This window comes from Callionymus lyra, chromosome 1 (genome assembly GCF_982586985.1).
Source record: "Callionymus lyra chromosome 1, fCalLyr1.hap1.1, whole genome shotgun sequence".
Taxonomy (NCBI): Eukaryota; Metazoa; Chordata; class Actinopteri; order Syngnathiformes; family Callionymidae; genus Callionymus; species Callionymus lyra.
This window is the reverse complement of record NC_141818.1, coordinates 7,567,031-7,592,615: the sequence shown is the minus strand read 5'-3', so window position 1 is coordinate 7,592,615 and position 25,585 is coordinate 7,567,031. Positions and strand designations below refer to the sequence as shown.

At 45.1% G+C, this 25,585-nt stretch overlaps 2 protein-coding genes across 2 annotated transcripts; both read left to right on the top strand.

Moving 5' to 3' along the window:
• Positions 1–6,603: 6,603 nt before the first annotated feature.
• On the top strand, positions 6,604–12,105 carry prdm8b (PR domain containing 8b). The gene is made up of 4 exons (XM_087790342.1): positions 6,604–6,929; positions 7,861–8,085; positions 9,662–9,887; positions 9,966–12,105. Exons 2-4 carry the CDS (start codon positions 7,867–7,869, stop codon positions 11,192–11,194), a joined length of 1,674 nt encoding a protein of 557 aa, XP_087646468.1. The 5' UTR covers positions 6,604–6,929; positions 7,861–7,866; the 3' UTR covers positions 11,195–12,105.
• Positions 12,106–14,889: 2,784 nt separating this feature from the next.
• Positions 14,890–17,463, top strand: fgf5 (fibroblast growth factor 5). The gene is made up of 3 exons (XM_087790850.1): positions 14,890–15,076; positions 15,632–15,735; positions 17,125–17,463. The coding sequence occupies exons 1-3, from the start codon at positions 14,890–14,892 to the stop codon at positions 17,461–17,463; spliced, it is 630 nt and encodes a 209-aa protein (XP_087646976.1).
• Positions 17,464–25,585: the final 8,122 nt, after the last annotated feature.

Genomic DNA, 25,585 nt, shown 5'->3' with positions numbered 1-25,585 from the left:
AATTTTTCTATGATACTGTATCGATATTCAACAGCACTTTATCATTATTTAAAAATGTTTGGGGTTTTTGGGTCTTTCAAATTTTTACTTTCATAATAGTTACTATAGTTACTTATTGGGCTATATTTCAGGTGGGCTTCTGGTTCTGGAGGAAGTTGACCCCAGATTATAGTTGTGAAAAAATATTGATAGACTGAGACAGTTTAATTATAATTTACAATTTACATGCAAATATACACGCATTTATTGTATTTTTTGTTGCAATTAAACTGTAGTATGAATTACGTCCTGCACAGCTATAGAACCTATGAAATCCCGAGAGATCCTGGCAATGACTGAGTACGAGAGGATACAGTTGGCTCCAGCAGCTTTTAAAGCTGATGTTTGGACATAGAATGGTTTCAAAACAAATTAAAGCAGTTACGACTTTGTCAAGAGTCATGTGGTCTGTAAATTCTGTAACACTACAGGCAAGTACTCAACAATACTACAAATATATCCTTGTTCCTACAGTATTACAATATATCGTATTGTTGCCTGTATCCTGACACGTATCCTATCTTGAGAATACACCCCCAGTGTTTCCCAAAGGAGTTTTCTCAAGGTATCAATAAAGTTTTATCTAATGCAGAACCCAACTCTGTCAGAACCGGCAGCAGAGTGGACTTCTGTGGAAGTTTCTTAGATCCATGTGACTCCAGTGCTGTGTGACTGGGAGCCGAGCAAAGGTTCTGTCAGATCCCATGTCACTTCCGGTCCAGCGGGTCTTGAGTGCTGGACTCCGTGTCGGCGCTAACAAGCTCCAGCTCCTCCGCAGCACCTCCGTCCACTTCTAATGCGATTACGACCGGCGCGGCTGACGCGGCGTCCGTTTTCCCCGAGCCACCATAAGAGGTTTTTTGGAAGGCCTCTGGGCGGACCCCCCTCCCGGCCGGTCCTCTCGTGTCCCAGAGGTCCGGGATCTCATCCTAAAGCGGCCTGACAGTAATGAGCGGCGGACCGAGGCGACACGACTAATGGAACATTTAGGAGACCAGCAGAGAGTCAATCTTCTCGATGCTGAGCTGGACGTTGATGTGAGAGAGTGATGTGTGTGTGTGTGTGTGTGTGTGTGTGTGTGTGTGTGTGTGTGTGTGTGTGTGTGTGTGTGTGTGTGTGTGTGTGTGTGTGTGTGTGTGTGTGTGTGTGTATAGATGTGTGTGTGACTATGTGTGAGTATATGTATTGATTGTAATTTTGATGTTGTGTATGTGAGAGTGTGTTTTTTAAATTGTGTACTTGACTTTGTACATGTATGTGTGTTTGACTTTGTGGGAGTGTAGGTATTTGAGTGTGTTTTTGAGTATGTGTTTGTTTGTGAGAAATGTGAGTGTATACATGTGATTGTGTGTTTTGTAATTTGTGTATTTGATTTTGTACATGTGAGAGTGTGTGTTACTATATGTGGGAATGTGCATGCGAGTGTGTGTTTTTGAGTTTGTATGTTTGTCTTCATGTGAGTGTGTGTGTAGAGATATGTGTGTCTGACTATGTGTGAGTATATATTAAGTGTGTTTTTGATGTTGTGTATGTGAGAGTGTGTGAGTGTATGCATGTAATTGTGTGTTTTTCAATTTGTGTATTTGACTTTGTACGTTAGTGTGTGTGACTTCTAGCATCGTGTATGAATAAGTGTGTTTGTAGGTATTTGGGTGTGTTTTTGAGTTTGTGTGTGTGTGAGAAATGTGAGTGTGTTCATGAGGTTGTGTGTTTTTGAGGCATTTTTGACATTGTGCGTTTGTGTACATGTGTGTAAGAGAGAGTGTTATTGTGTGTTTTTGAATTTGTGTATGTGAGAGTGTGTGAGTGGTTTGCATGAGATTGTGTGTTTTTCAATTTGTGTATTTGACTTTGTACGTTACGTGTTGTGTCTTTCTGGCAACGTGTATGAATAAGTGTGTGTGTAGGTATTCGAGTGTGTTTTTGAGTTTGTGTGTGTGTGAGAAATGTGAGTGTGTTGATGAGGTTGTGTTTTTTGAGGCGTTTTTGACATTGTGTGTTTGTGTTCATGTATGTAAGAGAGAGTGTATGCATGTTATTGTGTGTTTTTGAATTTGTGTATTTGACTTTGTACGTTAGTGTGTGTGGCTTTGTAGCAACGTTTATGAATAAGTGTGTGTAGTTATTTGAGTGTGTTTTTGAGTTTGTGTGTGTGTGAGAAATTTAAGTGTGTTTATGAGGTTGTGTGTTTTTGAGGCGTTTTTGACATTGTGTGTTTGTGTTCATGTATAAGAGAGATTGTATGCATGTTATTGTGAGTTTTTGAATTTGTGTATTTGGAGTTTGTATGTATAAGTGTGTGTTTAAACTATATGTGAGTAAATGCTTGTGAGTGTGTGTTACTGATTTTTTGAGTGTCAGGGTTTAGGAGAGAGAGTGTAAGTGTGTATCTATATGAGAGTAAATGTGTGTGTGAACGAGAGAGAAGTCATGCGTGTGTGATCATGTGCGATTGTGAGTCTGTAAAACAAACTCACATTTTGTCTAGAAAAATTCAAATCTGTCGACTTTGACGACCCACCATAGGGGGCCTTCAGTGAGAGAAATTCAGAGTAGAGTCTTGGTTTACAGATCTGGACTCTGGATTGTGTCTTCACATCTTGGGACAGAGTCTCTGTGTGAGGTCTTGGCGATGCCTCGTGGATTAATAATCCAGATTAGCGTCGGCGTGTTGATCTCTGCTCTCAGCTCCAGCAAGAGTCTCTTCCACGAGTGTGAGACTAATTGAAAGGCTGGCAGACTTCCACGGGCCCCGCTCCACATCCTCACACTCCATTACACCCAGCTAGCCGGGTGACGAGCGGGACTGGTGGCGGCGTGCGCCCGGACAAAAGGGAACACTCTTCAAAATTAACGCCCCCCCCAAGAGACGACGGCGACTCCTGAAGTAAATCTGCTGTGAAATCAGACCTTCGTCTGCAGCCCTGACGTGCCGGGAATGAGGTCAACGTGGTCGGCGTGCGTGACCTGCCAGCAGGAAGTCCGGGGGAAGGAGAAAGCGCCCGGGGCGACCGGGGTCTTCGTCAAGATGATGGGTCAACTCATTAGGACTTGTGAGGCATCAAAGAGATTATGGTTCGACGACGTATCCATGTCAGCCGGGTCAGAAGTTAAAGGATCCCTGGTGACTGCAGGCATGTCCTGGGATGGTGCCCCCCAGCCCCCCCACCAGGACCCCCTTTTAAACCTCCATCAGGAACATACAACAGAAGTAAAACCTTGAGCAGATGCCCTCTAAAACAACCTCACAAGGACCCGAACAGACCGGGGCCAACCCGGGCCCCTGGACTATATTTATGTGGCCCTCAGGTAGAAACGAAAATAATTTTGTATTTATTTATTTCACTCCATACGAGTCTGTAAAATATGGGTTTTTCTTTTAGGAATTTTCCCCTCACTTTTGTCACTTATTGCCCCTTTAAAAAAGGTTCAGGTAAATTAAATCATATTCTGATAAAAAATGTTTTTATATGAGATTTAAAAACACTTAAACAGTTAACATGTGAAATATGATTTTATACTTTATGGTACTTTATTTTTTCTTTGACGGCCCCTAGCAACTGTATCAAGTGTGGCCCCCCGAGGAGAGTCAATTGCCCACCACTGCTCCAGAACCATCCCCGAGAACCATCCAATCATTACACATCGACTCTCCTCCCTCCATCCGTCTTCCACCTCCTCAGGTTCTCCTCAGATCTTCCCTCCATCCTCACCTCCACCTCCTCCCTCTTCCCCCCTCGCTGTGTTTTTGGCAGTTCCCTCTGACCGTCGTGTCCGTCTCTGCCAGTTCCAGTGAAAAGTGGCACATATGGCAGCTGAGGGTCCATATGCCGCCGGAATATTCTCTGGCTCGGCTCCTGGTTCGGATAATCGCTGGATCCGGAATTAAAGTGGCTCATTATTAATTCATTCCCTCTTTTTCATCCCCCGTGAGATCCCCCCCGCTCTCATCTCCGCTCCATCTCTACTCCACTTGATGTCTGACTCCGGACGACAAGTTAATTTAATCCGCAGCGCGGGAATAAAGAAGCAAACGTGGGATTATTTCAGTCCTCGGGCCTTAATCCTGTTTGTTCTGTGAGCACGACAAGTGTGACGCGGTTTAAAAGATTTAACTCTCAAATAAAACAAAGTGACGCTCCAGATTGAAACATCCAAGAAACAAAAACAAGTGAATCAAAACACCAAACAGTCGCGCGGCGAGCGCCGCCCGTCGCCGGATTAAAGATAAATGAAGTGACAAAAAAGAAAATCGAGATTTAATAATGTGAATTTGACGCTTCAGCGGCAACATAACAGAGACTAATAAAGTGACAATCCTGAAACGTCTTTTTATTCTTATCTGGGGGTGGAAACGAGAGTCTGTTGGGGAAACTAGGAGATGTTAAACCAGATTAAAATGTGGGACATGTGCCCGACAGGTGGGGTTCTGGATCTGAAGGAAGGTGACCCCAGGCTAGGGCTGTGAGAAATATTGATACATTGATATATCACAATGTTCTTTTTCACGCTTATGTCACAATCATATTTTATTCTTATCTTTAAAGGTTTATATTTTAATAAAGTGTGTATGAAATAAAAAAATGTTTTATTACAATTTACATGCATACATTAAGGCCGTTTTTTCATTTTGGTGTAGAAATCAAACATCCAAATGCCAAATGGCAACGGTCAATACGTCCTTCAAAGCTAAAGCAACAATGATTTCACGCAAAATCTCGGTGGTGACTGAGGACGAGAGGATACAGTCGACTCCAGCAGTTGATGTTTGGACATATTTGGTTTCAAAACGAATGACAACAGTTATGCCAAAGTCAATTACTCTGGGAATACTACAAAAATAACCTCAAGATTCCTATAATATCCAAATATATTCTACGTCAGATTCTTACCTCATACAGAAGGTGTTTCCTGATGGTGGTCGCTCGCGTCCGCCGTCAGGACCGGATGAAGCTGCAACTGTCAATCATCTGTCACGGGGAATGAAGCGTGTCCGGACCTGAGGAAGTTGGAAAAGTCCATTTTATCCTTGAGTGATGAAACAGACGCTTCTGAAAACCCATTTCTGAAGACCAGTGTAAGAAGCAATAAGCGTCATGGCGTCCGGAGATGGCGAGGAGGCAGACACGCAATGTTTACCCATCAACCCTCGGCGAGACACAAACATTCCGAAATATTCAATCAGTGGGTCTGTCGGCTGGAATCCGAGTGAAGCTTCTGCGGGTTGATCCATGACATCACTTCCTCTTTGTGCGGGATTTTTAAGAACACGATTTTTAGCCGCATGAAAACAGTGATCATGGTAACCAGCGGTTAACATTGTCGTTTAATTTTCAGCTCAGGTGAATTTATTTTAGTGCTGATATCAGACACAGTTTCCCGTTCTGGCAGAGGAATGTCTTAATCTGTGGTTAAATGTTATGCTCTGAGTCTCGTCTGGATTACTGAGCTCATTTCCTGTTCACAGGTGTGGGGAGGGGGGAGTTATTAGAAATATGTGACCTCTGACCTTTGATTTAGCTGTCCTCCCTGCGAGCACCATGACCTCAGACTCGGTTCCCGAACCCTCTTCCCCTGCACCGGCGACGAGATGAGACGGTCCCAAATTGTCTCCGACACGTTTGTGAGTGTTTTCTTTGTTCGGTGGCGCCGCTCCTGACGCACCGTTTAACCCTTCGCTCCCGTCGCCATGGCGATTATTTCCTCCTCCACATCACGTCGATCTGTTGCCACCGAAATGATGAACACGTTCAGCTGCTACGTACACAGAGATGATAATGGACGTCTTATTTTCCTGCAGCTCCAGGGAAAAAATGTGCGTCTTATCAGTCAAGAATGTGTGATTCAACATGAATCACTTGTTAAAGTGCTGAAGACAAATAAATGTATAAATGTGTTTATTTGTGGTTTGTCTTACACCAGAAAACAAGAATGTAAGTTCATAATCTTGGCTCTAAAAGATTGTTTTCCAATAGAAAGCAAAACAGAACAATAATCCAAATGGATTTAGAGTTAAATACTCTTGATTTTTTTCCTGTTACAACAAACAATTATGTCCAAACATTCCAACGTGTTTCAGTTCAAAACGGATCAAACGCGGATCTGTTTTTATTACTTTTAATAACGAGCACTTGAACGCATCACATAATCAATCGACGACAACAAAAGAAACGCTTCGCTGCTTTGTTTTCTTGCGCGACTTGAAAGTGAAACATTCAAAATCTTATTTGATTTTCCCCCAACAAGCGCGTCCACAAGCTGCAGGGGCCTGGCTCTCTGGCGCCCCCTGCAGCCGCTCTGGAGGAGGAGGAGGAGAGCGAGGATGAACGAGGGATGAAGACGTGAAAGTGAGGGAGGAGGTGCTCCGCTCATAGAGTCGTAAAAAACGCCGCTGTGATCCAGACTCGCAGTAAAAGTGCTTTTATTCGAGCGGAACCGTCAAGAATGTTGATTAGAATTAGAATAATAATGAGGTTCTCTCCCCCCTCCGCCTCACCCCGCGACCCCCCCCCCCTCAAGTCCTCCCCCAGCGAATGACAGCCGGGCCCTGAAGAGTTAAGAGGAGGAGACGCGGACTGACACGCCTCATTGGGTCGATTCGGAGCCGCAAACAAAAAGTGTGTGTCGGAGTGTCAGTCAGCCAGAGCTCCCGAACCCATCTGCGCCTCCCGGGCTCGTGACCAGAACTGGATCAGCCGAGTTGACACCTACTGTCACAAGTCCCGGACCAGGACGCGCACAGCCACCGCCGCGGGGATGTACTGACAACGGAACCGGGAAAAACGCTGCAGAACCTCCGGAACCGCTCATTTGATTCTTGCTGGGTTTTTTTTTAATTTTTTTATCCGAACCCTTGTGGATTATTGGTTCTGCTGGAGCTGCACAGAAAGGTAGGCGCGCACTTTCGGAACCACGGAATGTTTTTTTCCTTTTAAAAAAAAGTCCGGACCGCGGTGCTTCAGGACCGTTTGCGCCGAACCAGATCTCGGCCCCGAGTGTTGTTTGAATGAGAGTGACCGAACCGGGACTGGACCGAGAGCGTGGAAGAGTCCTGTCAAACGGAGATCGACATAATTCTGAAAAATCCTCGTGTGGACCCGGGAACGAAAAAACATGTATTACACACGTTTGTTTGTAAAAATTCAAACGTATTATTCGTCTATTAAATCTGAATTTTTTACCTCAAATTTGATCAAATCTTCTGCCTCGTTTGTACAGATTTAAAATTTAAAACATTTAACTAAATTCACTGAAGAAAACACGAACGCAACACGGGGACTGTTTGTCCAGAAATAGATTTGCTTTTTAATAGAAACGATAATTAACTGTCAGTGTCCGTGAACGCGTCCCACCAAATGGGGTGTATTTATTAAAAATAATGTATTTTAATTTACCTCTGGTGATAAACACTTTCATCGTCCGTCTGTTGAGATGCAGATGAGGAGTAATGATGAGTCTCCGAGGGATTCCGGGCGTGACGCGAGCAGACGGGACACTTTAGCTGCCCTTTTAAAAATCGAGAATTAAAACAATATTTCTATTTATTTTATTTTTTTAAAAGCGACTCTTTTTTTATTTTATTTTTTAAAGCGAGCGATTAATTTCGGATTTGAAAATGTTATTCGATAGTGTGGACGGATGTGTCTCCACTGGCACCACAAGACTCATCAACTAATTACGAGCTGAATTAATTAGAATAAAGCGGGTCCCTGAACGCCGCACCGGCAGCTGCTTCGCTCGCCGTCAAGCGCGGGCAGATTTACGGCGGGTTCGCTCGGTTTTTTTCTCTTTTTTTTAACGATGTTGTTGTTGCTGCTGCAGGCCGACATGGAGGAGTCCAGCTCTCAGAAGGCGCTGTGGGACGGAGACTCGAAGGTCGTCCAGCAGTGTTTGACCGACATCTTCACCAGCGTCTTCACCACCTGCGACATCCCGGAGAACGCCATCTTCGGCCCGTGCGTGCTGAGCCACACGTCGCTCTTCGACAGCATCGCCTTCATCGCGCTCAAGTCGTCCGACAAGAGAACCGCTCCGTACATCTTCAGGGTCAGTCTCTTATTATTGGATCGGTTGGTTTTTTGAGCCACTTCATCGCGTCCGAACTTCCATCGATGTTAAATTATATTTAAAAAATAAAATAAAGTTACCTATTAAATTACATCCAAGAATTTGGCTTTAGGATGTCATGTTGTGTATTTCAGTGCTTGACACTGTAACGACAAAACACTTATTGGTTTAAAATAATTAATGAAATGTATTTTATAACACGATTTTATTCACCAACAATTGTTTTGTAAAAAAAAAACGGTTTCTATTCGACCCTTTTGAACTGACTTTCTCGTTGAAACATGGATCAGTACTTTTTATTTAATAAAGTAAATTAATGGATCGTTTAACCCCTGAATCTCTGGACCAGGTTTAGTACAAATAAACTCACACAAAACAATATCAGTTCCAGTGTGTGAATGTTCTTGATGCCGCTGAAATATTGATCATTTGATGGCAAACAATAGAGAAACATAATGTGTTTAATTTGATCGAACAATGCACGGCTGACAACAAAACATCTGATTTAGTAAAATAATGAAAATGTAGTTTTTAAAAATACAGTTTTTCTATTTTAGGATATGCGCGAACGCGTGCGTGTGTCGAGGGACGGGAGAAAATAAATAATCCCAACATGCACGTATACAAGACTAAAAGTATTTTCGAGTTTAATTTCGATTTTTAAAATATATAAATATTTCTAATCATTTTTTTTTCAGTATTCTTAGGGGTGCGAGGTACACTTGTCATTTCTCCGCCTGGCGGATTTAATTTATGTTATTTTAGATTAAAATATTTCTTTATTCAGAACAGACATTAATAAGAAATGTACGCGCAAGTATTGAATCTCAAAAAATAAAAATAAACATTGAACCTTCTCTGTTGGTTACTCTTCAAATATCAAAATATCTCGTCACATGATCGCTTCATGCTTAACGTTGTGTGGTTATTTATTCTCAGACGACCTACTGAAGGTCACTTAATCTCGTTATAATCTCAATCATATATATCGTTATGATTATTTATGTTTGGAAACAGCTTCTGTGCTATTCAGTTCTAGTAAATCAGATTAGGAGAGAAATAATTAATTTTAACGTGTTTCTTATTTGTTTGTTTGACGATTAAATAAAGAAGAGTTTAATAGGTTGTTATTTTTGAATCACTTTATGTGAAAACAATTTAAAAAATGCTTTTTGCTGTTGTGTTACGTCTTTGGCAAATGGGATTATAACCAGATCATAGAACGGCCCCAGATAATTTTAAATTAAAATGATCCACGTTTCTTTTAAAATATTTTACAGGACAAGAAAATGTAAAAAAAAAAGAAGAATTAACATGTTAATAATAATAATTCAGTATTATTCATCACATGACCACAACACATTTTAATCTGCTCCCGCCCTTTAACTATTTTATTTACATGTAGATATAATAAATATTTAAGGATTGTATAATTTGTAATTTTCACAATTATTAATTTCAAATAAACATATTTACATCATTTCTTTATATTAACCGCAAATTACGTTTTGGACATTTTTCAATAGATTTTAACTTTTGACATTTGCTCTCCCAGGTGGACACGTCAGCCGCCAACAGCACCTCCGAGGGTCTGATGTGGTTGCGTCTGGTCCAGTCGGCCCGGGACAAGGAGGAGCAGAACCTGGAGGCGTATGTGAAGAACGGTCAGCTCCTCTACCGGTCGCTGCGCCGCATCGAGAAGGACGAGGAGCTCCTGGTCTGGTACGGCAAAGACCTGATCGACCTGCTGCTGCTCACTCGGGCGCCGGCCAAAAGTAAAGGTGAGCATCCTGGACCTTGTCTGGTACACTCCGGACCCATATAGAACCAAATGTGATACCGATTTATTTCCCTCGCAGGTTCAGCCCAGAACACGTGTCCCGACTGTAGCCAGCGGTTCCAGTTTGAGTTTCCATTTGTGGCCCATTTGCGGTTCCGTTGCACCAAAAGATTGCAAAGCATCAGCGGAGGCGACGAGGAGCAGAGCAAGGAGCGCAGCACAGAGCGAGGCAGCAACACCCCGACCAGAACCAGCCCCAAGATGGGTCGTCCTGAGGGCTTCACCGGCGCACCACAGGACAGCACCAAGCCATCCACAGACTTTCACAACCTGGCCCGGGACATGGAGAACAACCGCACCAGCTCGCCCAACGACAAGGAGGCCGAGATCCACAGCGAGAACTTGGGAAAGAGGAAGTTCTCGGAGGTGGACCGGGAACCCCGAGGCCCGCAGCCCAAGTCCAAGGATGAGCTGGCCACGTCGGCGCAGAACTACAGAGGCGTGTACGGGCTGGAGGAGAACCACAGGAGCCTCTCCACGTCAGGGAGCACGGATGCCGGCGAGGGAAAACGCAGCGCTTTTACCGAGGTCAAGAAGTCGGGTCAGAACCAGAAACACAGCAGCAAATCCCTGCAGAGCTCCAACTCCGAGAACAAGGACCGGCCCAGCGGCAGCCCATCGGAGAAGCACCTCAACATGCGGCAGGTTCTGTCGGAGACCCAACCGCCGCAGACGCCGCCCCTGGGCAGCGCCTTCACCTCCGTCAACCAACAGGGCGGCGAGAGGAAAAGCGCCTTCAGCCAGCCGTCGCGCTCGTCCTTCTCGCAGATGTCTTCGTTGGTGATGCCGCCCAAACTGCTGGACTGCCACCCTCCGGTGGGCGACACCATCTCCTCCAGCAGACTCTATCAGGCCGACCATCTCGCCGCCAAGCTGCAGGGGGCGGAACTGGGCGCCAACTGCCCCGTCCCGGGCGGCATGAGCAAGCAGAACCCTTTCGTGTACGCCACCGCCTTCTGGCCCAAGAACTCGGGCCCCATCCAGCTGCAGGTCCCGTCGGCGCTGACCCTCCTGCCGCCGTCCTTCACCTCGCTCTGCCTGCCGGCGCAGAACTGGTGCGCCAAGTGCAACGCCTCGTTCCGCATGACCTCGGACTTGGTCTACCACATGAGGTCGCACCACAAGAAGGAGTACGCCATGGAGCCGCTGGTGAAGCGGCGGCGCGAAGAGAAGCTGAAATGTCCCATTTGCAACGAGTCATTCCGGGAGCGGCATCACCTGTCCCGTCACATGACCTCCCACAACTGACTGTCCCACGCCCGCGGGCCTCTGTCGGAGGCAGAGCCCCCACGGATTATAGCACGTCGCCCGGAAACCGACCACTGAAGATTAAGAACCCTCCTCTTGCACTTGTTTTCACTTTGAACTTCCTGTTTGTACAAATAGTTCCACGTCTGTGTGTTAAACAGGCGTTTTGACTTTAAGAATCTATTTATGAAGCACTTGACGAGTCGCAGATTTAAATATGTGTACAGGAGTCTGATTTTATATCGTATAAATGCAACTATCCAAGGAAGTCTTGTTTACAACTCTTGTGTTGTGACGCCACTCAGATTAACGGCTGCGCTCGCATGAATAATCTGATGGTAACCAGATTAGGTTGGTGGTCGAATTGACAGACTATTGACTCTCAATCATGAGGTGGAATATTTCTTCATCGTCATCTGGCGACCATCAGATTAATCGCTGTTATTCATGCTGACATTTGGAAGTTAGTTACGGTGATTAGCCAGATTAAGAATCTGAGTCCCGCACTTGTGTAAAACTCGTAGTGAGTCGAGATGTGAGATTACCTTCACCCGAGGAATCGAGAATTACGACTAAACAAGTTGTCCACTTTCACCAGTCGTTTCGTTGACGCGGTCATGTGACCCACCGTTTATTCAAATCACTTTTGTTGTGGATTATTTTTTTCAAATTAACTCCCGCGAGAGGCGCTGTTGTGCATGTTTGCTCACTCGTAATCACAGCTGCTGTTGAGAAAAAGGTTAGCTATAATCTCTGTCGAGATCACACCGTCACGCCAAAACGCCGCCGCAACCCCCGAGAGCATGTGACAGGAAGTGTTCGGGACGTTCGATAAGTAAATTTAATCTGAGATTTGTGTCTGTTGTGAGTTTGTTTCTTCAAAGTTTATTCATCATGTCGGACGCAGCAAAATAAAACAGATTTATTTTCACGCAGTCTTCATACTCCTGTCTTATTCTCTACATCTTTCATATCAGTTTTAAACTCCCCCCCCCTCCCGTATCCTGCTATCCTTATTCTCTTTTTCTGCTCTAAGATTTTTAATTAAACTAATTATTTACTAAACCACCTCCTTCTTTTCTATCCCGTCATCTTCCTGTTTTTCCGCATCATTTAACTTCATTTTCATTCTTCAGCCGAGCGAGTGGTGGATGTTTACTAAATATTTGAGTATTATTTTAAGGTAAATCTGGGATCATCTGGAGGACAGACTCATAAACAGACTTATAAGCGCATTAAACAAAAATTCAGCGGAAGAAAAGTACTTGGTATTACTGAATTAATTTTTATAACATCTTATAATATTTATATTTGCTATGTCAACACAAACATGTTAACAAAAAACGATCCCATTGAAAATTTGAAATAGTATGTGTAAATAAAATTAAAATAAACGTTTTTATACATAAGATAAGATATCTCTTTATTTGTCCCACAATGTGAAAATATGAGTTCAAAATTTGAGTTAAAATAATAAAATAAGATAAATGAATTTAAGAATATAATAATAAGAATAAAAATAAAGACATTTGGATTCAAAATACAGGGCAACAACAAAGTAGATAATTAAGTAATTATTATTTGTGAAGCGCTAAAACAATTAAAAACATTACACAGTTAAAATAAATGCTTTAAAAGGTCAAGAAAACATAAAGACAAATACAGCGGCCCCAAGAAAATTTAGAAAAAGGTCAAATAAAAGGTCTTAAGATGTTTCTTGAAGGAGTCAATAGACTCCATTAAACGCAGAGGACAAACCAAATAGGATTTTTTTTAATAGAATTGTTTCAACAACGTACTGTATATGTTTGACCGATTCTTCTGTGAAGATGAACCGACTGTATAAACAGACCGCGTTTGACGTCACATTTCCGCGTCAACTGCAGTACGGTGGCGCCCTCTTGAGGCTCTCTGGAGCATAACATACAATTTAGACTGAACGGGAATTAAAGATCGTTTTTTTGTTGTTTTGTTTAATAACGAGTAACATTAAAAAATAAGAAATGTGTAACAAATAAACTTGTTTCTCTCAGTCGCGATGTCGCAATACATCTATTAAAAATAACGTGATACTTCAATAACAAACGTCATAGTTTAACGCACACACACACACACACTCGTTTAAAACTTGTAACAACAAAAGTTCAGACTCACCAGATGTGCTGCTTATCTCTGAGCTCTGGCGTTGAAGTGAATAACAAACCTTTTCTAAGATAGTTAGCTTACGGGCTAACTAGCTAAAAACGCCGATTAGCTAGTTCTCATGTGGAGGCGAATTATTGACCAATAATCCATTATAAAGTCACTTTTACAATGTCTCCTCGTGAGCATGTCTGTTGGATTATAATAGTTGTTGAAGAAAAGTTTGAGAAAAGTTGAAACTGACCACCCGATCAGAGGATGGCCAGACATTATCAATCGATACACCGTCAATTAGACCAGCAGCGACTTGGACAGGAAACAGCGGCACCTAGTGGCCCAACAGAGCGTCACACGCGTCAATACGTGTTGATTAATGAATTAATTAATGTTTTTGTGTTTGCGAGAGTTTTCAAGTGTATAGTCGATGAAGTCATGTATACCTATCTATATATATGTGTGTGTGTATTTGTGAGAGTGTGCGTGAGACAGAAAGAGAGTATGTGAGTGTGTATATTTGTGTATACACGTGTGAGTGTGACATCATAAGTATCATGTCAACTCTTCATTCTTCAGTGCATCAGTCATCAGGCCTCTCTTATCTCCTCTCCCATGTCACCCCCTTTTTTCTCCCCTCACCCGCCCCACTCACTAAATTCCTCCTCCCGTGTCACAAGGTGTCGCTATCTCAGGGTCCCCGAAAGTTCTCTTTGTGAGGGACGGATGTGGAGCGAGTACCTCAGACCTATTCCTAGTGGTCGACTCCTCGTCCAGGACTCAGTGCCTGCAGGGGGCGCTACAGGACTGCGTATTGACTGTCTGTTGCAGGACTGACATGTGAATTAATAAGTCTTTAAATTCAGAATTATATTTGTAGTGTATTCTTATTTAAGTATTTCTTTAATTTGTGTGTGCGCTCTTGCTTAGTGTATTGTTTCCCCCTGATGACTAATAAAGGAAATATATGTCAAGATTCTGGAAGACCTGATAGGGACAGTTCTGCTGGGGCGTCTTGACGTCTATACTGGGCTGACACCGGACACCTCAGGTCCAGTGATGTCCAGGTCCACGACAGACTAAGGCTCAACATGGTGGTCACAATGTTTTCTCATCCAAGTTTAAAATCTAGAGAGTCAAGCCACATGCAAGAGTTCTGGACATGTTGGTCCAGTTAAAAAGGACTTTGGTTCTGAGAGGATCTCTGGTTCTGGTCCCAGTGGTCAGAGGTGATAATTGGGTTCGAGGATGGTCCAGTTCGGACGTTGTTCCGGTTTTGATTGAGCATCTTATGTGAAGCGGTTCTGGTTCTAAGTTTGATCAGTTTGGGACCAGGTCTGGTTTGTGAATGTAGTTCTGGATCTTGAAGATCTGAAGTGGGTTTAATCTAACCATTGTTACCCAAAGTGGTTCTGGGTTCCCCTCGTTCTGGTGAGTTTTGTCCGGTGACTCACTGACGTTATAAATATCCTGCGCTGCTGCAGCGACTCCAGTCTATGTGGTTCGGACCCCCGGCTCGACGCCACGATGCTTCAGCACCGGTTCTGGCCGGAGTCAGAATGATCGTCCACCTGCTCGCCGTCGCTCACCTGGTCGCCGCGTCCGTGGCGCGCAGACCGCCGGAGCAGAACTGGGTCCTGTCCGGGCGGCGGACCTGCAGGCTCTACTGCCGGGTCGGGATCGGCTTCCACCTCCAGGTCCACTTGGACGGACGCGTGAACGGGAGCCACGAACCGAACGTGCTGAGTGAGTCCCGATTTCACGCTCTAGAAAACACCCGAGCGCATCATAACCGCGCGCGCGCACCGGTCCAGTTGCTGCTGGTTCTGGACGGCGATGATGACCCCTGACACAGTCCGGGTCCGTCTCAGGTGTGAACGGGACCAAAACAGAAACGTCGTGGCGACTAAAGTACGAGACGTTTTCAGGTCACGTGACTTTTGAACTATAAATAACAGCGATTATTAATTATTATGATATGTCACGTGACCGGTTTGTAAACAACGTTTATTTATGAATTCTAAAATGTAATTAATTAACTATAGAAGTAAAGTTGTTGTTGACCAACAGATTTGATTGTATAAACACCAGTGAAATATTTATGTTTTACTGACCTGAGTTTGTGACACAGAAGTCCACGTCACTGACTTGTATTAATAAGTCATGAACTCTTTCATCACTTCCTTTTCCTGTCTGTTGACCTTGAGGTCAGAGTAAGCCATCAGGTCAAGGTCATCAGGTCCACTCACATCTCTCCTCCACACTTCCTTGTTTCGCTAAAAGTCACTGATGTTGTCGCAGGCGTCCTGGAGTTGATCGCCATGTCGCCCGGAGTCATCGCCATCAGAGGAGTTCACAGTAGAAAGTTCCTGTCCATGAACAGACGAGGACGTCTCCACGCCACGGTCAGTGATGAAGATGATGATAATGATGATGATGATGATGATGATGATGATGTAGAAGATGATGATAACGATGTTGATGAAGATAACGATGATAATGAAGATGATGATAAAGATGTTGATGAAGATGATGATGTTGATGATGATGAAGATAACGATGATAATGAAGATGATGATAAAGATGTTGATGAAGATGATGATAACGATGTTGATGAAGATAACGATGATAATGAAGATGATGATAAAGATGTTGATGAAGATGATGATGTTGATGATGACGAAGATGATGATGTTGGTGAAGATGATGAAGATGATGATGTTGATGAAGATGATGATGATGATGATGTTGATTAAGATGATGATAAAGATGTTGATGAAGATGATGATAAGAATGTTGATGAAGATGATGATAAGAATGTTGATGAAGATGAGGATAAAGATGTTGAAGAAGATGATGATAAGAATGTTGATGAAGATGATGATAAGAATGTTGATGAAGATGATGATAAGAATGTTGATGAAGATGATGAATACGATGATGATGAAGATGATGATAACAATATTCATGAAGATGATGATAAGAATGTTGATGAAGATGATGATTAGAATGTGGATGAAGATGATGATGAAAATTGATGTGATGAAGTTGATAAAGGTAATGACGAAGTGGATGATGATGATGATGATGATGATGAAACATGATCCTGGTCCAGTTCTGGTTCTGGGACACAGACTTTGTGAGCTAAACGTCATGTGGCTAACATGGTCCCTCTCCTCCCTCCCTGACTGTCACTGACATGTTTACGTTCCGGTCAAGACCGTTTGTTTTCCTCCAGAACCAGAACCAGAGTCGTTCCCAGCTCCACTATTTTTAGCAGCAGGACCATCAGAAGGACAATGAGGAGATTTACATGTTTAGGTCCAATCCTTATCCGGTCCAGGTCAAGCCAGGTGCAGGTCTAGGTCTATGTCTAGGTAAGTAAGTGTAGATCCCAGTCTCGGTCCAGTTCCAGATCCAAGTCAAGCCAGATTGAGGTCCAAGTCCAGGTCAAGAAAGGTCTAGGTCTAGGTCTAGGTCTAGGTATAGGTATAGGTTTAGGATTAGTTTTAGGTCCCTGTCCCTGTCCCTGTCCCTGTCCCTGTCCCTGTCCAGGTCAAGTTGTAGTTCCAAGTCCAGCTCAAAAATGTTCTATGTCTATGTCTATGTCTATGTCTTGGTCTTGGTCTTGGTCTTGGTCTTGGTCTTGGTCTAGGTCTAGGTCTAGGTCTTGGTCTTGGTCCAGGTCCAGGTCCAGGTCCAGGTCCAGGTCCAGGTCCAGGTCCAGGTCCAGGTCCAGGTCCAGGTCCAGGTACAGGTCCAGTTCCAGTACCTGATGTCTGGTCTCTCTGCAGGATCGGTTCTCAGATGACTGTAAGTTCCGCGAGCGTTTCCAGGAGAACAGCTACAACACGTATGCCTCAGTGTTGCACCAGAACCAGAGGACGGGTCGAGAGTGGTTCGTGGCCCTCAACAAGCGGGGTAAGGCCAAGATGGGGTCGAACACGCGGGTCAAACCCCAGCACGTCTCCACCCACTTCCTGCCACGAGTTGCTGACCAGGACTCACCGGCCCGTGGCTTCACCGTCGCAGACAGAACTAAAGAGAGACGGAAACCCGCGGCGCCTCAGGTCTCTGCAGAGTCCCCGCCCAAACGGGCCGTCAAGTACTGGCCGAAGTACCGCTTCGGATAAAGGCGACATCCATCGAAACAACTTCAGTTCATTCCGGACACTTATGGCCATGAAACGGCTGCTCACCGACGCCTCCTGGTGGGGGTCCTAGTCTACCCAGGATGAGGTAGACATTCTCTCTCCCTCAAAAGACATTTGTGGGTTTGTTAATCGTCGGCAGGTCTCTGTACAGCCCCGGACAGCTGGGAGGGATCAGGGAAGAAGGTGGCACAAGGATGGTCTCGGGTCTCAGCTGTCCCTCAATAATCCGAGTCACGACCCTCAACATTTATGGCGGGGGGGGCAGGGGTTCGGGTTGCAGCAGTGACAAGGACTACAAGATGACAAACGAGACGGATCGACGAGACACAACGATGATCTCACTGGAGACGCTCACGAGACAAGTGTGAGGACTTTGATGGACAAACGAAGGATGGAGAATAAAGTGGTGCTAATGACGAGTCTTTGTCTTCCTCACAAACACATGGTAGAGGAGTCAAGTGTGAGACGTCACTAAAGAGTGTTCTCCTTCACGTGGTTATCATGGATGTCAAGTGTGAGACGTCACTTAAAGACGTTCTCCTTCACGTGGTTATCATGGATGTCAAGGCTACAATCTGACCAAAGTCACAGTGAAGACAAGTTTCTATAATTCAGGAATTCTTTGTCAATTATTCAGAAGCTTTGTCAGAACAAACCAGCTTGCGTGACTGACGCCTCATTCCTTTACTCTCACTTACTCACTCCTTCACTCCTTCACCCTTTACTCTCATTTTCTCACTCCTTCACTCCTTCTTTCCTTTACTCTCGCTTTCTCACTCCTTCTTTCCTTTAATCTCACTTTCTCACTGCTTCACTCCTTTATTCCTTTCTCACTTTCTCACTGCTTCACTCCTTTATTCCTTTCTTACGTTCTCCCTGCTTCACTCCTTTATTCCTTTCTTACGTTCTCACTGCTTCACTCCTTTATTCCTTTCTTACGTTCTCCCTGCTTCACTCCTTTATTTCTTTACTCTCACTTTCTAACTGCTTCACTCCTTCATTCCTCTACTGTTATGTTATCACTCTTGCACTTCTTTACTCCTTTACTCTCACTTCCTCACTCCTTCATTCCTTTAACCTCACTTTCTCACTCCTTCACTCCTCCATCCTTTACTCTCACTTTCTCACTTCTTCATTCCTTTAATCTCACTTTCTCACTCCTTCATTCCTTTACTTTCACTTTCTCACTGCTTCACTCCTTCATTCCTTTACTCTCACTTTCTCACTCCTCCATCCTTTACTCTCACTTTCTCACTTCTTCATTCCTTTACTCTCACTTTCTCACTGCTTCACTCCTTCATTTCTTTACTTTCACTTTCTCACTGCTTCACTCTTTTATTCCTTTACTCTCACTTTCTCACTAATTCATTCCTTTAATCTCACTTTCTCACTCCTTCATCCTTTACTCTCACTTTCTCACTGCTTCACTCCTTCATTCCTTTACTCTCACATTCTCACTGCTTCACTCCTTCAACCCTTTAGTCTCATGTTATCACTCTTGCACTTCTTCACTCTTGCACAGCTTAACTTTTTTTTAAACTCTCACTTGCTCACTTTCACATCCCCTCACTCCTCTAAACTCACTCACTAAGATACCGTATCACTCCCGCGTTCTCACTCTTTCACTGCTTTACTCCTGTACAATCACAATCTCACAGTGTAACACCTTGACTATTTATCCATCTCAGTCAATCTATCTTCACTTTTTTGACTGCTTCACTCCTTTACCCACGCTCGCTCACTCCTACTCACTAACTGGTTCACTGCTTCTCTCCTATACTCCACCTCGTTCACCCCGACTATTTCCTCCACTCTTTCACTCTCCCTGCTTAACTGCTTTACATCTTCATTTTCGCCATCTCACCTGTAACTTAACGCTGAGTCATGAAAACTTCATAGAAGTCAGAACAGAGAGAAGAGATGTCTTCATATCTCACTGATGATTCTGTTGTACCACCTACAATGAGCCTGTAGGGGGCGGTATGACCCAGTGGACCATGGTCACCGCATCAGAGCCGACTAGTTGGGAAATTAGAAGGGGTTTAATGACGTCACTTTGACTTCATACTTCAGTCGAGTCAGTCCAGGCAGCTTCTGCTTCACGTCACTGACGGTGCCTTCCTCTTCTCTCTTTCCTCTTCCTCCCCCTCCTCTTCTCCTCCTCCTCATCCTCCTCTCCTCGTCCCCCTCCTCGCACCTGCAGGTGTACAAACAGACAGCTGATGGATCTTCTGCACCTGTGCCAACACTGGCGCTAATCACGACCACCGCGTCCTGACAGCGACGGGGGAGGCAGGGGTGAGAGGGGGAGGCAAGGGGTGAGAGGGGGGAAGAGGGCGAGGAGGGGTCGTGTTGCTCCAAAACAAAAGCTGGACTGAAATCGAATCCCAGATCGAGGAAGCTTTAAACGTGAGGTGCTGCTCTGTGGTCGAGGGAGGCGGCGCGAGGGGGGCACAGGGGGTGCGAGGTGAGGTGAGCGAGGGGGTGAGGGGAGGGTCAACAGCTGCAAGAGATCCAGTCGGGCTCGTTGTGTTTGGATCAGGTTCCAGTTCGGTGAGATGAGAGTTTACAGCTCTTAAGTCTGGAAAATGTTTTTTTGTTTTGTTTTAGGTTCAGATCAGAACTCTGGTCCAGAACTACCCGCCGACTCACCCCCCCTTGACGTCCCACCTCAGACTCGTCAGTCGGGTAAAACTGGTCCAGGGGTCAGATCACACGTCAAACTTATTCAAGTGTTTTCAAGGAATTTCTCTGGTGTTCCTCGATGACCTGCCAACAGGGGGCGGTAATCATCTGTGTTTTAAACGTTCTGGTCCTGGAATTGAAGGTCTGCAGGTAAACAGACGCCTGGAGGTCCTCGGGCTGGAGTCAACGACAAATAGTCGGGTGTACCTGGTCTGTCCTCAGTCCCTTACGTGACGTTCCCCTGTCAGACATATGGTTTTCTCTGTCACTGCTCAGTGTTCAACCTGCAGGTCCAGGGCTTCTTTTCGCGTGCAAATGACCCCCCCATCTCCACCCGAACCCCCCTGTCATAAGCCTCTATTAACGCCATTAAAGGACTAATTCAACCAGAGCAAGGGTGAGAGCAGGAGTGAGTTTACTCTCTCAATGTTGCTGCAGATACTGAAGCCCCCCTCTCTCCCCCCTCCTCACCTCCTCAGCACCTGTGTTTACTTTGGGTCATGCCCCCCCCCCCCACACACACCCCCCTCTCAACCTGTAGTTCTTCACTCACTCACAAGACGAGTGAACCTCCAAAAATGTGCTGACCCGGCACTTTTCTCGAATACTCTCACCCAACCGTGGGGCACGGAGGGTAGATTATACCGAGCAGACATGTGGAGTCCAGGACTGCTGAGTCAGCTGGATCATCATCATCATCATCACACACACTTCTATCATAACAAGGGAATAAATACGTAATCTACAATCTGAGTTAGATTATCGAATTAATCTGATCAGATCAAAGATTTTTAATCTGACTTCGTCAATTCAATCTGACTCCGGAACAATATGTGATCCAAGCCAACATTTATAATCTGTGTCTGATGGTTGTTCTCTCAATTTTCTTCTTTAAAAAAAAATCTATGTGTGTGTTTGTGTGTGTGTGTGGTTTGGTGTGAAGAATGTGTGAGCGCAGCTGTCTTGGCCAGAGGGGGCAGCACTGAGCCTCTCCTAATTAGAGGCTTGAATTGAGCAGAGAAATTTGAGGCTCCACAAACTGGTGATTTAAGAATTCTATTAAAACTCACAGAGACGTGTGTGTGAGGGGGGGTTGGGGGGGCAGTTGTCTCCATGTGTGTGTGTCGTTTAGTGCGGCAGGTCCAGCGGGCGAGTCGTTGAGTGTGGTCGGATCACAAGTTTCACATTCTTTTGGTTCTGAACCACCAGCGGCCCAAAATAAGAGCCTGCGAGGTCTTGGGCAAGGTGGGTGGACGAAGGAGGAGCAGCGTTCCGGGAACTTCCACACGAGGCCCAACTTTTATTTTAGACAAACTGTGAGCCTCATGTGTGCCCTCTAGAGGCCGGACCAGGTGGTGACAGGTAGTTCACGAAGAAACCCCTGACGAAACTAGTCAGTGTGGTCCCTGAGAGACAAGGGCGTCAGCAGGTGGTCGTAATGTTCTGACTGATTTTAGCATCTTTACCTGCATCAGCTTCTATCGTTGTGGGTCTTTTTGAGGGTCTGTCTTCTGGCTCAGCTCTCTTAGTCAGGCCGACCATCCGATAATCTAGACACCAACGAGGCATAAGTGGGGGGTAGAGTGTTGGCCCACATCAAAGAGCTCCTTCAGAGTCTCTTCAAAGAAACCAGGACTGGCACCGAAACCCAAATCCTTCAGCAGGACCAGAACCCTGCGGCACTATTTCCACGTCGTCCGAGTGCTGATTTAGCTCCACCTCAGCCGTGGTTCAGCTGCAAATTCTTCGAAGTGCTGGAATGTGTTTACGTTTGCGGGTCATGTGGTCGGAACCCTTCGGTTCTGTGAGCCGGATCGGATCCGGAACAACAGGAAGTAGGCGGGCCAGAACCTGGAGACGACCGCTGGTACGACGTTTGTCAAGATGTCAACGACACAAAGACAAAACCAAGTCAAGAATCATGACACCAATGACCAAGTTCTTGTTTGAGGTTGAAACCGTCAAATGACCTGAAACTCAAGTGGAAAATCTCGACAAGTTTGTAAAAGGGTCGGTACTGGTTCTTGGCCTTCACAACAGATTACTAACTTGGCCATTGATGCTGGTGACAGTTATGGTTGAAAGGCGGTCTCGGTTCTTCAGAAGAATCAAACGAACCGGTCTAAAGAAGTCTACCTAGGTGGAGGTTCTGCCTCGTTCCTTTGAGCTGACCCGTTTGTCAAACTTGTCCTTAAGCTCAGTCATCTACCAGAGACTCAGAGTATGCAGGACAGACCAAGCACTGTCTTTGCTATAGCACTGGAAAGTCTATGTAACCCTTACAATACCGGACCCTGACCTGCTAAACCGAGCCTGATATCTGGACCTGGAGACAGCAGCCCTCTCGAGACCTATAGTCTGGATATTTTGTCAGGACCTGACCTGCTCCAAGGCCTTAAGACCATTGTCCAGACTAATGAGCTCTAATGATGCCAAAGTGGCTGCTGATCTAACCGGTCCTGCCCGAAGGTCCGGGACAGCTGCGGGAACACGTTTCATCAAGAGACATTCCAGAATCTTTAGGGTGACACAGAACCACATCAGTCCAGTACTGCTCTGGGTTGGGCCCCTTGGTCCTCCTAGTCTGCAGGAATTCAGTTCCCATAAGAGATTTCAGTCCTTGACGTCCTCAAGGGAATACGATATGGTGTCCAGGTGCTGACCCGCCCAAAGTCCGGCAACTGGACCACAGGGAGCCGGTTAATCCGCAGGTATTTTAAGATTATCTGGTCCAGACTCTCGTCCCCCTTCCAAAGGTTAACTCCTATGACCCGAAACGGACTGAGGACGTTTTCCAGGTGTTGGATGTCCGCGACAAACATGTCCCGGAGACATGCTGGAATCCAAAACATCTGAGGGATGCAGCTGCCTGAAGACGTGGAGACACACCGGTGACCATGAGACCTTCTGACGATGACCAGACATTGACTGGGAACAGGTACGCGAAGTCCAACTGGACAACGCCCAAGGTCTTTTATGCAGCGTTGTGCTTGGGTCCCAAAAGTTTCCAGACATCCCACAGAAGGACCCAAAGGAGCGCCGGTTCAGGATTATAGGTAACACAATCTAGAACTTGATTCCGGTCTGGACTGTCTTGAGAGACACTAATGGCCTGAGGGTCTTGCGTGGACCGACTCAGTTGTGTTCCAGTCAGCTTTGATCCGCAGACGTGTCATTGAGTCACAGTGAGGTGGGAAACTGTCAGAGATGACTCGCCGTCGCGTCGTTCACACTCAGAACCTGATCATTAGTGAGGTGTTTAGTTCTCGGACTTTGCTTCACGTGGGGGGTTAAGTGTCCGGGACCTCGAGACTGTGAGTCATCATCGTAAACATGTACAAGCTAACGCTGACATTAGCACCTGCTGACGACCTGCAGCCGGGGTGTGAGTGAGAGGGGGGCTGGTGGGGGGTTACAGGGAGGACCTGACAGGACTAGACTAGGACTTGAGGTGGTGGGTTCAGTTCTTCGTGGGTCTCTCTGATGTGTCAACACTTTTCTCAGAGGGAATCAAAGAGAAAAGGCTAAAGTGACGAACCTGCACACACACATTCATACACACGCACACAAACCTGCACACACACACTCACACTATCACAGTAATGCAAACACAATAATGCACACATACTGTCACAAAAACCTGCACACACACATTCATACGCACTCACACAAACCTGCACACACACATTCATACACACAAACCTGCACACTTACATTCATACACGCGCACACAAACCAGCAGACACACACATTCACACTATCACAGCAATGCAAACATAAAAATGCACATATACTGACACACAAACCTGTACACACACCTTCATATGCACTCACACAAACCTGCACACACACCTTCATATGCACTCACACAAACCTGAACACACACCTTCATATGCACTCACACAAACCTGCACACACACTCATACTATCACAGCAATGCAAACACAATATTGCACACATACTGACACATAAACCTGCTCACACACATTCATACACACTCACACAAACCTGAACACACACCTTCATATGCACTCACACAAACCTGCACACACACTCATACTATCACAGCAATGCAAACACAATATTGCACACATACTGACACATAAACCTGCTCACACACATTCATACACACTCACACAAACCTGAACACACACCTTCATATGCACTCACACAAACCTGCACACACACTCATACTATCACAGCAATGCAAACACAATAATGCACACATACTGACACATTAATCTGCACACACACCTTCATATGCACTCACACAAACCTGCACACACACATTCATGCACATCACACAAACCATTCATGCACATCACACAAACCTGTTCACACACATTCATTCACACACGCTCACACAAACCTGAAAACATACATTTATACACACACTTATACAAACCTGCCAGCACAAATTAAAATAAAACACACTCTCACAAACACAATCACACAAACAAACATCACGATAATACACACACACGCACACACTTTAACCTGCACACTCAGGTTAATGTGTGTAAAGGTTAAAACTCTTCACACGTTTCCAGTTTCTTTCAGGATCAACCTTAAAAATTCTGGTTCTTACTTTCAGATCTATTCATGGTCAGACTCCTCATTACATCAGTGATCTGATCCAGACTTACACCCCAGCTCGGGCTCTGAGGTCTGTGGATCAGAATCTACTGATGGTTCCTGAACAAGCTTCAGGACCAGAGGAGAGAAATCCTTCCAGACTGTTGCTCCTAAGCTTTGGAACGATCTTCCTCTGTGTTTGATGATCTACTGACTCCTTCAAGAAACATCTTAAGACGTTTCTATTTGTTCAGGCTTTTCCTTGATTTTCTGGAACTCCTGTTGTGTTATCAGTTTTATCTTGATCTTTAAAATATATACTTTATTGAATATTGTTTTGATTGTTTAAGCGCTTTGTGACCCTGGTCTGGAAAAGCGCTATATAAATAAAAATTACTTACTTACTTACCTTCACACACACAAGCACACACAAACCATCAGACTCATGTTCACACACAAACAAACATACACAACAATGCACACACATTCACAAACATGCACCGACACATATTTACACGCACACATGCACGTTTACACATTCATGCAAACACACACACGGTCACACGTGCACTATAGTGGACTCGCTCACAGACATTCTTGCGGATTCATGCACAGACAAACACACACACCCTTTATCTCTCTGAGGTCAAGAGTGTGACGTGGGTGTGGACCAGCACCGGTTGGTTCTGGAGGTTGCGGGTCAGAGATCTAAGGAAAACATCAAAGTTCAACTGAACGACCTGGTGACCTTTGACCTCCTGCTGACCTGTGTGGTCATTGCACCTGTCCTGTAACTGCCGGCAGGTGTCTGAGCGAAGCACTGATCCTCCGTCAGAACCCA